The sequence below is a fragment of the Brassica napus genome, chromosome C9, assembly GCF_020379485.1.
Source record: "Brassica napus cultivar Da-Ae chromosome C9, Da-Ae, whole genome shotgun sequence".
In the NCBI taxonomy this organism is placed as follows: Eukaryota; Viridiplantae; Streptophyta; class Magnoliopsida; order Brassicales; family Brassicaceae; genus Brassica; species Brassica napus.
In genome coordinates, this window is record NC_063452.1 from 13,937,414 (window position 1) to 13,952,928 (window position 15,515).

Genomic DNA, 15,515 nt, shown 5'->3' on the forward strand with positions numbered 1-15,515 from the left:
TGGAGGGTTAATTAAATAATGTACGTGACGTAGTCCAGGCATCGTTATCTGTAGCTCATATGTAGGAAGAGGGAAGATGAGGAACTTAAAAGTTTATCACTTTATCCTTTGAGTTTTAATTAAAACTGAGAGTGGGATGTAGAGTCACATCATAGTCGTGCGGCCTCAAAGCGATGGAGCTTGTTAATCAATCCACCTTACTTAGAACGCAAGTTATGAGTATGGAGCTGTAGACTACCACTCATAACATTTTACATATATCATGTGTATGAGTCACCCTTTTAAAAACTTCTAGAAAGAGTTTTTTTTTATAAAGATAAAAACCAATTTTATGACCAAGATGGTAAGGAAAACTAATACGTAGGATCTAAAACAAAACATAAAATAGGTTTCATCTGAGAAGTAACTCTGAGTACTAAAATACTAAAACCAGGAAAAAGACGGAGAAAAGATAAGAGGCGAGGATGACGACTGAAACATCAACTCATGCTGAAGTTATGAAGCTAAGCTCTGCGTGGCTTTTTCCCTTCACGCACATCATCCGTGGGTGGTTCATTGGTAGTGGTGGAGTCAACAAAAACAGCTTCATCAGATTGGATAGGTGGATCAGCATCACCTCCTTCAACAATCCCAAGACGATCACTCACACCAGTGTTTTTAGAGGCTTCACCGGTAATCTCACCAGATCGCTTACTTGACACTGCTCCAGCTCGTGGCATGTCTTCACCAGGTTGATTGTTACTTCTCTGGAGAAACAAAAAAAAAAGTAAAGTAGCTAATAGGAACGAAGTGTATGTTCAGTACAGTTGAATTAATGGCTGTAAGTGTGCTTACTTGTTCAGCGAAGCTTGGTAGTGGTGGACGCTGATGCTTTTCAAATATGTGGGAGATGGTGAATGACTGATGCTTTGAAGTGAAGTTGAACTCAGTGAGCTTCAGCTGGAAAGTGAAGGTTCTGTTCTCTAACTTAGTTAGGCACTGTGGAAGTTAGCGTGTAAAGCAGTAGACTGTAAACGTCAACGGAAAGGGAAATTCGAGATAGTAAGCTCAAAAAAACTATTAACATGAGTTTACAAACAGAATCACATTGAAAAAGAAACATAATCAACCAACAATTTGTAAATTAATATGAACATGAGTTAAGAACACTTTGAACATGAGTTTAGTTTAAGAACAATATGAACATGATTTCAAAAAAAGAATCATCTTAATTAAGATGAAAGTTTTAGAACACCTAACAAAGATCTAAATTCAAAACCTTGATAGAGATTACACGCCCGGATAATTCAACCTAAATATGAACATGAATTGAAGAAAATGATGAACATAAGTTTTTAAATAAATACCTTAGAATCCAGTAAAGAGTATATCCACGCCTCATCTCCCCACAGCTTTTTGACTTTTCTGGCCTAACAGAACCGGAGCAACCGTGCTTGAACCGTGGATAAGCATCAACCGAACTTCAGATCTGAAAAGAAAATCGATGAATTAGTCATTTCAGAGAAAAAAAATTCTTAATCGTTTCCAAGAGTTCAGATGATGATGTTCTAAGGAAAGTAAGGTTCACCTTTTATAGGATTAGAAGACACCGCCTTACACAGGAATAAGGTGCATTCAATAACAGATCGTGCTCGTAGAGGGTTGATGGAGTTAAGAGCACGATAAAGAGGATGAATCAATTAGAAGGAAAGTTTCATTTATATAAAGAAAAGACAGAACGCCAGATCGAAGATTCATAGAGCCATGATTAACAGACAGAACGCCAGATCGAAGATTCATACAGCCATGATTGACGCGGATTGAAGAAAATGAAACTCCATAGATATATCAGAGAGATCGAAGAAGAAAACTGTTCGTTTCATAGTAGAAGAAGACGTCGAAACCCTAAAAGTCCTGCGGCTGGTTTTTCATTGTTTTGGGCTGAATCACTGAGTAAAGCCCACTAAATTATGAGAAACACATAGCCCAATATAAGGTTAATGAAACGGTGAGTATGGCTACAGAGGACACGTGTCATAACGTCAGGAGTGACGTGTAATTCGACGTGGAGGACCCAGGATAGAGAAAACTATTCTTTATATATATAGATATGTATGTACTCATTATTTACATCATCTAAACATTTTTAATTAAATTTTGTCCCGCACATGGTAGGAATTATCATCTAGTTTTAGATCTTTTTTTCTTGTAACATATCTAGTTTTAGATTATTAGCGAGATTACGGCCATGTATATACGTTCGCGTAGATCTAATTTTAGTTAATCTCCATATGTTGCTGTCTTGTAACACTTTGCTAAAGTTTTCATTTACGTATGTAATATGCATCAACAAATAATGGATCCGTTCTGCCTCCCACATGTTGTGAACTTTGGAAGCAGTGATTGCGGTTGGTACAAATCATCCATGCGTGCTTGCATAGCAATGTTTAATTGAAATAAGTTATGCCATGAAAGCTTAAATCTCCATCCTGATTTTTCTTAGATAAAACCTATGACAATTTGAAAAGTAGTAGCCATTGTATAACAAGCAACCCTTACATTTTGCTTTACTAAAACCAACATTTTTCCAAATTTTAGCAAAAAAAAAAAAAAACAAGTAGGCACCATTATGGGATATCATCTTCCTGATTCGGGGAAGTAAGAAGGAAGAAAGCTAATCAACTTCTTACTAGCAAAATCCTCGTACGCTTCTTTTATGAGATCATCGTCGTCCCATTCATCGCGGTAATTTTCAGGGTTAGAGACAAGTCTCCCGTAACCACGGTCAACTTGTTGAGTTCTCCAAGGCTCAACAAGCTGGCAACCACATTCTTCTGCGACCCAGTCAAGGTACTTAGACTGCAAGAGAGAAAAAAATCATTGATATAATGATACTCTTGTTACGCTACTAATTTAGCAGTAACATCCAAGTTCTTTGGTAAATTATAAATTCGAGATTTTCAAAGCCACACAAAAAATCTTTTTATACTTTGCAAGAAAAAATATTTTATGATAAACTAAAATTTCTTTTACAACTAGAAAACAATTCAAATGTAAATGCAAAATAGATTACATCTGTTCCATATTTTATACTCATTCTGTTTCATTTTAATTGTCGTTTTAAGTTTATGCACACAGATTAAGAAAATATTTAATTTTGCATATTTCCAAAATAAAAACATTATTACCTATACACTTAACCATATTTCAACTAATAAAATAAAATAAAATGGAGAATATTGTTAATAGATTTTGCATTGAAAACATAAAACAACATTTAAAATAAAACAAAATTTTAACTCTAAAACAACAACTAATATGAAACAGAGGGAGTATATTTTAAAGGTTTTTACATGCCTATTAAAAAAATTAAATGTTTTTATTTTGCCATCAATCAGTATACTACTCCTTCCGTTCATAAAAGATTCATATTCTAGAGAAAACTTTTGTTTCAAAAAGATATATATTTTATATTTTCAAAGTAATTTTTGTCAACTAATAATGAGAAATTGTGAAGTTCAAGAACATTAATTGCATTTCTTTAAATCTTATTGGTTTAAAAATATAGGAAATATAAAATTACAAAAAACTATGCATTTATAGTTAAGTTTTAATATATTTTATTAAAAAGTGTGAAAATTCTAAAACATGGATATTTTAGGAACGGATGAAGTATTATTTAGTGAGATAAAAATAAGATAATCTAAAGATTCTGACAAACATATAAATTAAAAAGATAAAAGGACACTTCAAATAAAATAAATTTGAAAGTGTATAACGACAACTAATACAAATGGACGGAGTATTAAATAATGTTTGAAACTATCAAGACCAATATTGTACACGTGATCATATCGGAAAACGAGAGCGTACCTGAATTTTACCCAATTTATGTGTATGTCTCTTGGGAATACCTAACGCTTCAAGCATGGCATACGATGCAATAAGATCTTCCATCATCTTTTCTGGTGCAGGAAGTGTAACTCGTCCAGACAAAATTGCAGCTACCCATTTGCTTTGGATTTCAAACATGACGAATTGTATGCCCTGATCATAAAATCATAGATCAAAAAGAAGTGAGAGACTTGAAACCCAATAAAGGAATATCGATCAAGACTAACCATCCCTGGTAAACCAACAAAAGAAAGCCCTGGGGCAAGCGCCGGTGGAAAGACATGTTTGTACAAAGGTTCAACGCGGTTATCATCAATGCTCATATAGCCATTGGTTTCAAGAAATGGGAACTTATACTTGTACCTGGACAGTAAACCAAGATATAAGAAATATAATGAATCCATCCACATTTACATATGATATCTCGCTATATATAAGCATTAAAATATTGAAAATGATTAGAGAACATACCCGGTACAATACACAACGGTATCTGCATGAACCGCCTTCCCATTTTTGAAAAAAATTGAACCATCATCACATGCAGTCTCTATCTACGATAAAAAAAAAACATAAAGTTTTCATTCTCTAATGGTTTTAAGATGAATTTCTTTTTGAACTATTATAATCTAAAATCATGGTTTGAAAATAAAGTTGTTAGCTTTACCTCAGAATGAATCCATAGATTATTGGTGGGCACGGAAAGCTTCTCATACGTACTGGCTTCACTCCCTCTAGACGCAATGTGTACTTCTTTGGCGACCTTAGCTACGTCTCTACTGATATCGGCACCGCTCGCAAAATTTCCGATGACCACCACCACCTATCAAAAACATCAACACAAAAATTAAAGCATATCATTCTTTTTTCTTTTTAGTTTTAAAACACATATAAAGGGAAATTGCCCCCTTCAACACACAAAAAACTATAACTGATTAGATAACCATAAGAAGCCAATAGTTAGTATATGATACATATTATATAGAATTCGGGCAAGAGAATACTTTTACCTTTCTGGAAGCAAAGTGTATGTGGTAGACAATGACTCTCTCGATCTATTATCTCTCATCTCTCTTTTTGTTTTATTTTATATTTTGTTAATCGTAATTTTCATCCCATCTATGGATTGATATGTACCTTCAATCTTTTTAATACAATTTGTGTGAGCAAACAGTTATATTGAAAAATAGATCTTTATTTTTATACGTATGCTATAACTTATCATTTTCAAAACGGATATCTAAAATTTTTGTGAGTTCTCAGTTCAATACAATATCTAAAGTCTATAAATTTAAATTTTGCAAACCAACGTTCAACCCTATGTAATTGTAATACGTACTTAAAACTTTGTCTTAGATAAACAATTAATTTTCTAAGTATTTTCCAAATGAATAATGTCACTGAAAAGTAACGTCAACAAATGTTTATTTTATTAACACAAACACTCGCGCGTCAAATCCTAGTATTTTATTATCTCCTTAAAAAAACATCGTGTCATTTTTTGCTTTCTTTGTTGTTGCTACTGTATGTATATTGACGGATATGAATCCTTCTTCTGTTCGAAAGCAATGCACAGGGGCAATGCATGACATATAATGTGTTAAATAATGATGCGAGAATAAGTTTGAAACCTAAATTAGGATAAATTTCGCAAAATTGTAAAGATAAACCCAAAACAGTAAAAAAAAAAGTTACTTGTGATAATTTTCACCCAAAATAAAGAAGTAAAGTTATTTTGAAATATGCCATTCCTCTATAATTTTTTTTATTTCACGTAAATCAGAGCACCTCTATCACCATCAGTTTCCACATAGTACTATATTAATATTAAATCTCTCTAATATAAATACAATATTAATATTTATTATCTAAACCATTTTAGCTTCAATTAACCAATAAGTACCAAATAATATTAAATTCTGGCAACCCATAAATCAACAAATTAATTTTGCTTCTTCTATATTTGGTAATTATTATTTTAATAACCTATTTAATTTCTATTTTTTGTAACATCCTCTATCTTATATATTAAAACAGAAGTTACAACGTTGATTCACGAATGATTTTTTAAAAAATGGACCTAATGGACCTATTTCTATAAAGTCATGTTACATTTAATATCTAATCTTATCATTTAAATTTTGGACCTATCGGAAATATTTATTGGGCTATCAATAATTGAACTTAAAGAATAGATGATCCATTAGATTTATAGATAATATAAATTAAATATATATAATTTAAATAGATAATATTTGTCAATGTTAATTTTTAAAATTATAAATATTTTTTTCAAAATAACAAAAATCATATTATCTAAAAATGATTAATCTTTACTACCTTAAATCAATGAAAAAAAAATTGAAACTATATAGTTTATTTTCAAAATTTAACAAAAAACTAAATGTTTAATTACTCGATAATATAAATCTATGAAGCAAAAAGTTTAATTTTTTAAAAACTTTCTAAATTTGTTAAATGTTACAATATATTTGAATATGACAATAAAACACTATTTTACTAATCTTTATATATATAGTTACGATTTTAATAATGAAATAATAATCCGAAAAAATATATATATAAGAAGATACAAATACATGTGAAAGTTTAAAACAATTTATTCAATGAAAAAATATATACCTTAAACTTATTATGTTTGAAAAATTGATAGACACATATAATATAATATATACCAATATAGAATTGAAAATAAAATATTTATATAAAAATAAATGAAAACAAAAATCCGGATCGAGATCTAGTAATCTCTTATTTGTACAGTGATAAAAAGTTGTTGTTTAGCATAAATTTTGTGTTTTTATATTCATAATTATCACCTAAATTAATATTTTATTTCATTTAAGAATATGATCATGCTTTTTGCAATCAATTTATATCTAGTTTATGTAGATGGAATAAAATTAAGGGATTGGATTTTCTGTAACTAAAAATAATGATAAGTTTTGAAATATTAATAATTAACTGAAACATTTTTGTCTTAATAAAATGGGTTGTGTAATTTTTTGTTTTAGTATAACATTGTTTTAAATATTTCTTTTAAAAATGTGTATATTCGTGATCCTAAATAATAATTTAGGATCTGTCTGAGATCTAATAAGAACCATATATTATGAATTTATGTGAAGAAATGAGGGCCATATATTTTATGCGTACCTCATTTTTGAATGGACCCGGAACTCTGTAGTTGTGGCTATGGATCTGCTTTCCTGGCCATGATTTTATCCCTATATATACATTTTTTAATTAAATATTTTTATTGAATTTCCTTTCAGAATACATATAGACAGTACAAAAATGATCATAAAGTCTTCAGTAGGGAATGCATGTAAACAATTGTAATGCAAAATCCGTTGATGTGGTTAAGAAAATCTCGTGGTGGCAATTTATCTATAGATTTCTGTAAAGAAAAGTTATCAAGTTTTTAACGGTTTCTGAAAATACACAATTTACTCTCTCTTTGTTTACTTTTTACTAAGTACAAAAAAGTAGTAAGCAAAAAGTACACTAATCATATTTTTCTTCTTCTTAAGATTGATGCTTAGACTCTTACTAAAGCATTTTATTTTAAAACTAAAATAAAAATAAAAATATATAGACATATAGTATACAAGTTAAAATATATAGACATATAGTGAAACATCATAAAATATTAAATGTATTAAAATAACTAATAACAAAATAAGTATTTATGTTATATATAATGGGTAAAAATTCCAAAACATCTAATTTTCAAAATATAGGAAATATATCTTATTTTTGTTACTGATTCTTAAAATAACTTTCCAAAATTAACAAAGTAAACAATTTTGTTAGTTGAACCCTTGGAGGTGTGAAATACAAACACGCGATAAAGTGAATTTACTTAAATCGGATATTTCCAACTTCATTCCATGGAGTAAATATGGAGTAATGAGTAAAAAAATAAAATGTTACTCTATTTATAGAATAATATATATATTTTTTTTTCATTTACACTATTTTGGACTAAAATATGGAGTGGGTTGGAGATTGATTCTCTTATACGCCAAAAAGTTGTAATATTTATGAAATCGCTAAATAAAACCTAAACAGTTTCACTTGGGGTTTACTACCAACTCTTTCACCGCAATTTGGTTTCTTTTTAGGTCAAAAGCATTAACTTACGATTTGCAAAACTATATAAGCAATTAGAAACTAATCTTTACCAGGAATATGAGCAACGTAAGGTTCGGTATAATGCCCACTGCAAACAACGACTGCGTCAAAGATCTCATCTTTGGAGAGATCATCGGAGTTTTTGGACCGGACCCTCCATTTTCCATCAACCGTCTCAACCCGAACCACCTCGGTCTCGAACCGGACCATCTCCTCTATTTTAAACTCTCTAGCAAAGTCTTGAAGGTACGCAAGAACTTCCCTGTGGCTCGGATACCTTCTCGAGTCTCTTGAAAAGTCATCAACACATGGCACGAACGGAAAATCCCTGAAACCCATACACTCTCTCGGGAGGTTGGTTCGGAGAGACTCGTAGACACTCGAGTGAACTATAGGTCTTGTCGGGTCGAGACCAAGCGGGTCGGATTCAGATTTAGGTGAGTAAATCCAGAGACCTCCCACTTGTTTCTCCCGCTCAAAAACGACGACGGTGTGACCTTCACGATGGAGCTCTCTGGCCGCTATTAAACCGGATGCTCCGGCTCCGATCACCGCTACGTGTTTCGAACTGATTGGGTTTTGAGCTGGTGCCATTTTTCAAATGTTAATGTTATGTTTGTTTTTTTATTTCTTTAGTTGTATGTTGTCTACTCCGGCTAAGAGAAATGGGTTTATATAGAACAGGAAGATATATACAAATACTTATTTTCATTATAAAGAAAATATAAATTGCTGAAAAAAAGGAAAACAGAACCTTTTACGAATTGAGTTCTTCTCAGATGAACCCCATACTTCTATAATACAAAAAATAAAATAAACAATCAGTATGTATATATTCTCGAAATTTATTATATGTCTGTACTTTTATGTATTGTCTATATTCTTAACATATTTCGACAATCATATTTGTGATAATAGTGTAAAATGTATTTTTATTTACAATGTCTTTCCAAATATGTATATTATTTATTATTGTGTTCTATTGTGTAGTCCACAAAACTATCAAGTTATATCATTAATAATATTTTTCAAAAAACTGTAAACAAGTGTGATATGTATTACTGCAAATTATCATAATATTTTTATGTGAATCTGTAAAATTGATGTATCTATAATTTTTGGAAAATTATAATTTATTACAAACTAATTAATAATCAATATATAAAAATTTAAATTTGCTTGCATTTCTTAATTCATAAATATATACATAAGTTTTATCATAAGTTTTAATTAAACCAAGTTTTTGTTGTTTTAACGAAATTGTAATTTTAGTTAAAAGCAAATAATTACTATATCTCTCCATCTCTCTTTTTTCAAAAAAAAAAAAATAATAGTATACCAACAAATTTGCGGAGACCGGTTTTCTTTGCTTTGACAGCACTTGAACAAATTTCCCATCTCTCTTTTGTTGTCATTCTTCTTTTTAAAGTGAGGTTCATCTTGGTTTGATTTCTAATGGTATGTGGCTGAGAAGCCATGGAAGCATGTGAGGCGTAGAACTTCAGATCCGATTTTATCCTTCCATGTGTTGAAGCCTAAATTCCAGATATGTCTGATTGACGGTTGAGTTAATCCATTTGTCTGGTTTCGTTTGGGTTAAATGATGTTGCTGCTGCTTTATCCGACGTTTTCTGCTTTGCTGGTTTGTCAAGGTGGGTGGTTGCAGTTCTCGTCTCTTGGATAATTGGATTAAACTTCAATTTGATCTGTTTGTTTCTGCTTCTGTGTGGTGTTCATTTTAGCATTTAGTAATTTGATTATTAGTTGTTGTGTCGCATGCTTTTTCCTATCCTGGTTCTTTAGTTCTTGTCTCTTCACTTTCATCTAGATGTGTTATCTATGTTCCATCATTGTGATTTTTTTGTTATAGAGATATATACTAGACCTGTTTTAACCTTTCCTGATTTGGAATTTAGTGTCTGAATGGTAACCATTGTTTTGATAATATAAGTATTAAAGTGCGATACGGTCCAGTTGTGGTTTATACGATTTGTGAGATAAGTGTGGATAAATAGTGCGGTTTTGATAAAAAAAATTAGTACAATTTAAATATCTTTTAATTTTTCAGTGATAATGTTATAATCTTTTCTTTATTTTATTTGATTTAAAATACTAAAAATTTGAAGTAGAAATCAAGTTTATTTAAAAGATATTTTCATTAAAGTGTTAAATACAATACATTAAAGAAGACTAGGGTCTAATAAGAAAATAAATTATTGTGTTAATAAACTGAATCAGTCTTTGAAGTGTTAGAAGATCATTATTATAGTACATAGCCCAATACGTCACTCACATATTTCTACCGATTAGTCGGGCATAGGCTTAGGGTCTGCTTAATCCAACTTTTAGAGCAGTGACTTCATGTGTAGAGCTAATAAATAATCGGTGGATCAAGTTTCGCAATCATATACTAACCAACTAGGTTAAGATACGCGTTTTGCGCGGAATCAACATTATATATATAAATTATTTTATGTATTAAATATTTTTATATATTATGAAATAATAAATATATATTAAATAATTAAAAGTCAGTAACTATTAATTATATATTTAAATTGATGCGAACATATACATCAATTTTATTAATCCAAAAAATATTTTTTTTATATTTGATATGATATGTTATTAAATTTAAATGATACTGGCATAGATAATATATTTTAGTATATTTTTAATATTAATGTCTATTAAATGATGATTTCTACTCATATAGTTTTTTTTGATCATTTTTATCTTTTATACAAAAAATTTAAATAACTGATAACAAAATTTTCATTGTGGGATTAATAGTTTTAATAATTTATAATTTAAAAAAAAATTAAGTTGTTAATGATCGTTCAAAACTTTTATCAAAAAAATTGTTCAAAGTAAAATTTGAAACTAAAATATTGTATTTTGTATGGTTTATAGTTTAATTTAAAACGATATATATATATTAATCTTAATAATTAATTAAATTAGACTTTTTACTTATATAATTTTTGTAATCATTTGTATTTTGTCGTAAAAAAATTTTAAACCATGGATCATAAAATTTGAATGTGAGACTTTTAACAGCTTTAGTAATTTATAGCCGTTTGTAAAAATTCAAAATATAACATATACATAAAAATCTAAATTTTTATTATATGATTATTGTGGTTGTTTAATTTATTTAATAGTTTTAAATCAAACAAATATGATAGAAGATACACTATTTTTTATCAAATTTTTATTATTTAAAATCATTAATTCTCATATATACTTTAGCCATATTAGGCAATTCTGTAAATTTTATTTAAGGAAATAATAAAGTACATTAATGATGAATTTATTGTTAGTTTACTAAAAAACTTATTATATAATTAGATGGACCAACATATTTCTCTAATGATTCTAAGAATCATTATAGTGAAGATATGTGTCTACAAAAAGAAGTTGTAATGATTCTTAAATAATAATGTGTCTACATGTGCCAAACTCCAATAAAATGCGCATTTACTTTTCGTTTTTGTCGGCAAGTAAAACCACTTATCGCAGGTGATATTTTTTAAACGAATTGAGTATTATTGTATCGAATTCTAAGAGTAACAAAAAAAAAAGAATATTTTTAAAAAATTCTGAATTCCATTTAAATACATCCAATCAAGATGAAAAAAGAATAAAAAATTGTTCCTGTTAGCTTCGCTAGAAAAAAAATATTTGGTTGACTTTTACTGATTTCCATCTTTTTGTCACTCTACAAAATGTAGGCTATGTCGGATAATTTATAAAGTACAAGAGAGAAAAATTTAAAGTGAAAAATTTAAAATAGAAATTCTATATATATTTTTATAATAGATGGATGTTATATTTTTTTATTTACAGGTTAATGGTATTATTCTCTATAGAGAAATTAGCGAAATTATAAGCTCAATGTAACTAACCTAAAATTTATGCCAAAAAAAAAAGTTGAGAAACCAAACCTAGAAACAAAATAGTCTAAGTTAAATATTCTTAAAACTTTTTTACTATTGTAAAAAAATTTATATTTAGATCCGAGTTCATCTATGGACAATAATAAAATAGTCTTTTGGATAAATACGCAATAGGTTAATTCAATGTGAGGTGAGTGGAGCGAAGGTATCTTTTACCTCATTTTAACCCTTCATTTATATATATTTTTGGTTGAAAAGTGTACTTATCAACAAAGAAAAAAAATAACTTGTTACAAAAGAAATTTCATTAGGGTTGGTTAGGCCTGGGACGGATCGGATATCTGGGCAATTTTAAGGTATCCGGATCCGGATCCTTATCCGGCGGATCCATAATTTTATTATCCTTATCCGGATCCGGGGTTTTCGGATATCCGGGTGTCGGATATCCGGGTGTCGGATATCCGGGTGTCGGATATCCTTCTAAAAATTGTAATATCCGGCGGATATCCGGATCCGGATCCGGATTTGGATCCTTAAAATAAATAAAATAATAATAATAATATATATAAAATATTAAAAATAATATAAAAATAAAAAATATATAATGTTTTTAATTATTTATATGTATAATATTACAAAATTTACATATACTATTATAAAAATGAAAATATATTAAATAAAGTTAGTTTTTATATATAGATATTACTATTTTTGAAATAGTTATTAATAAAACTTACGGATTCGGATATCCGGACTAAAAAATCAAGATATCCGGATCCGGATCCGGCTTTGACGGATCCAACATTTTATTATCAGGATCCGGATTCGGCCCCTCCGGATATCCGAATTTTCGGATCGGATCCGGATCGAATCTTAGATCGAATCCGGATCTCGGATAAAAGTACCAAGCCTAGTGTTGGTATACGATGGTTGTGTAATCCTACTGATAATAAGTGGTAAAGTAAAGGAAAGTTTAGAAGGGTCCACCACATCTGACGTCAATGTTTCCACCTTCTTGATCTAAAGTAAACTTTCTAGCTGAAAAATAACAAAAGAAAGTTCTTTGATAACAAAAAAACAATTACCGCTGACAAAAAAACAATTACTCTAATTATAGTGGCCCCAACAGAATATATTTGATTATAATTCGAATTTTCTTTTTTTTTGAGAGCCAGATTATTCTAAGGTTTCCAGCGTTAATTTGCCAGCTCCTTTACCGTATCTCCTTTACCTAAAGTGAATGATCATCTGTTTCCAGAAAAGAAATCAGATTGACAAACTATAATAATGAGTCTGATGAGAAACATTGAGGGTCTGACTGGTAGCTTCAGAATAACCAGAGTAAAAAACAAAAGGAAAAGATAGAACCGAATAAAATGGCGAAAATTAAGGAAGAGAATAAAAAAACTAAAATAAATGTTATTATTATAATAAAACTGAGAGTAAAATTAATTATGTATATCTTTTTCAATTAATAGTGATCATAGTAAAAAAGAAAGAAATACTTGCAAGTTTCAATTTGATTGGTGAATTACTAGTGAAACATATAATTAATTTATTATTAGAGTAATAAACTATTGCAGTCACAACCTAATAGAATAAATCAGATTAAATATGAGATAAAAATGAAAATAGTTATTTGTTATGTTATTGGAGTTTATTTTATGAGTTTGAATGGTTAAATTTTTTTTACAACATGATAAACATGCCGGTTAAAATGGTTAGAGTAAACAAAAGAGGTGAAAAAAATATTATTCTTAGTTACTTTATAAAATTACCTATCAAGTCGAATTAATTTTAGAGTTACTCTAGGTACTAAAATAACATAAACAAAAAACACATTGTAATTCTAGATTTGATGGAAATAATATTACGGATGTGACTCAATAGTGTATCGACCAAATATAATTTTATCATAGAGAAATAGATTATAAATCTGCACCCTCTCGGATCGATAAACTTTTTGAATGAAAATATCTTTTGAAAAATAAGTCAAGTTTTGCTTCCGTATTTAGTGGAATAAAATGGTAGAAATAAAAAGATGAAAATAGAAAAAAATGTTAATTTCAGGATCACTTTTTGGGAAAATTTGGAATAATACACTTAGATAAAATTTTAATTTGAAAATTACACTATTATTTAATTTTTTGAAAAATACACTTTTGTATATATAAATTGACTAAATTGTCCGGTCTGAATATTTCTCAATTATTTTTCATCTAAATTTATTTTATAGTTAAAATAACAGTTTCAACAAGAATATTTTTTTTTTTGAAAACATAGAAATCTTTAGATTATCTAGAAAATATTCTTTTAATATATTCTTTTTCGAAAAAAACACATTCTAGACGATCTTCTTCTTCTCCATGAGACATTATCCTCCATTTTTGCAAAAACATTTTTCTTTCTCTTGTTTCATAGTTTATTTTTTTCTCTCATTTAGAGGCTAGCTAGTTCATGAGTCCTTATGTGTTATTAGAATTTGTAAATTCATATTTTCTGTTATTATCTTCTTTCTCTTGAAAAATATATTTGATCTGTGTAACTTTCTCATCTTTGCCATTATCTGTTTTTTGAGTTTAAGTGACCCTGTTGTTGCGGCGCAGTTTACGAGCGATGGCGGGAACTTCGTTTATGTTGCCGCAGCTTCATTATTAGTTGCCGTGCTAACTTCCCTACATGATCAAGAAAGAAGCATGTGATGTATTAAGAAAGACTGAGCAGAATTTTGACATTTCGTACGCAGTAAATAGTTGCCTAATTAAGAGGTTACGTGACTTCAAGTACTAGTTCTCTATGCGTGATTTCAAACTATGTTCCAATATAGAGATAGTATAGTAAGAGTTAATACAGTGGTAACATAGGTCACTGAAAATTAAATTACAAAAAGTACGCAAGCTCTGTTTGTGTAATAAATAATATTAAAAGATTAAGTGACTTCAAGTACATATTTATCTGAGCAACAAACAAATTTATCTTAAATATAAATATTATTATTATTATTATTATTGATTTCGAAGCTAAATTTCAATTATTGAAATATCTAATCTGGAGGTGTTAAAAAAATATATATATCTAATCTGGATAAAAATATCAATTCAAAATTAAGAAAGTGTAGTTTTCAAAAAATAATATAAAAAGATGTAATTTTCAAATTTGAAACTATTAATAGAGTATTTTACAAATTATCCCTAAATTTTTCCTTATATTTTTTATAGAGTGATAGATCCTTCTATTTTTATTTATTTTTGAAGTAAATGGACAGAAAACAAATTTAAATTAATTTGTTTAAAATAGTAACTGAGTAGAAATATTTGTTACTCTACTTTTATTATCGTTGAAACTATTTTCCAGTTACGCTCTATTTTTTTTTTCTTTCTCACATTTATAGTTTTCTCTTATTTATCCTTTATAAAAGAAAAATAGAGGTGAATTGAAAATGGTTTAAAACTTTTTTTTTTCTTAAGAAAACTATGAGTCTTTTCTGGTTTCAATGGTTCTCTTCAGCAATATTCATAGTTGTTTACATATGTTATGCAAGAAGTAGAGGTTTTGCATCCATAGATGTATTTTAGTAGCATATTT

General features: G+C 28.9%; 1 protein-coding gene and 1 long non-coding RNA gene across 2 annotated transcripts; one reads left to right on the forward strand and one right to left on the reverse strand.

Moving 5' to 3' along the window:
• Positions 1-289: 289 nt before the first annotated feature.
• LOC125593431 (flavin-containing monooxygenase FMO GS-OX2-like) lies at positions 290-8,632 on the reverse strand. Its single transcript, XM_048770055.1, has 10 exons — positions 8,082-8,632; positions 7,051-7,121; positions 4,541-4,696; positions 4,345-4,427; positions 4,101-4,236; positions 3,853-4,026; positions 1,568-2,838; positions 1,347-1,468; positions 835-1,007; positions 290-746 (listed from the first exon to the last, which is right to left on the reverse strand). Exons 1-7 carry the CDS (start codon positions 8,623-8,625, stop codon positions 2,617-2,619), a joined length of 1,386 nt encoding a protein of 461 aa, XP_048626012.1. The 5' UTR covers positions 8,626-8,632; the 3' UTR covers positions 290-746; positions 835-1,007; positions 1,347-1,468; positions 1,568-2,616.
• A 337-nt stretch (positions 8,633-8,969) lies between these two features.
• Positions 8,970-14,876, forward strand: LOC125593432. Its single transcript, XR_007329338.1, has 2 exons — positions 8,970-9,683; positions 14,537-14,876. It is a non-coding gene; the product is annotated as an uncharacterized LOC125593432 (long non-coding RNA).
• The last annotated feature ends 639 nt before the right edge of the window (positions 14,877-15,515 follow it).

Coding starts and splice junctions, on each gene's coding strand:
- LOC125593431 (XM_048770055.1), bottom strand. CDS start 8,625: ATGGCACCAGCTCAAAACCCAATCAGTTCGAAACACGTAGCGGTGATC. Junction 4,697..7,050: donor CGGGTCCATTCAAAAATGAG/GTACGCATAAAA, acceptor TGTTTTTGATAG/GTGGTGGTGGTCATCGGAAA. Junction 4,237..4,344: donor ACCGTTGTGTATTGTACCGG/GTATGTTCTCTA, acceptor TTTACTGTCCAG/GTACAAGTATAAGTTCCCAT.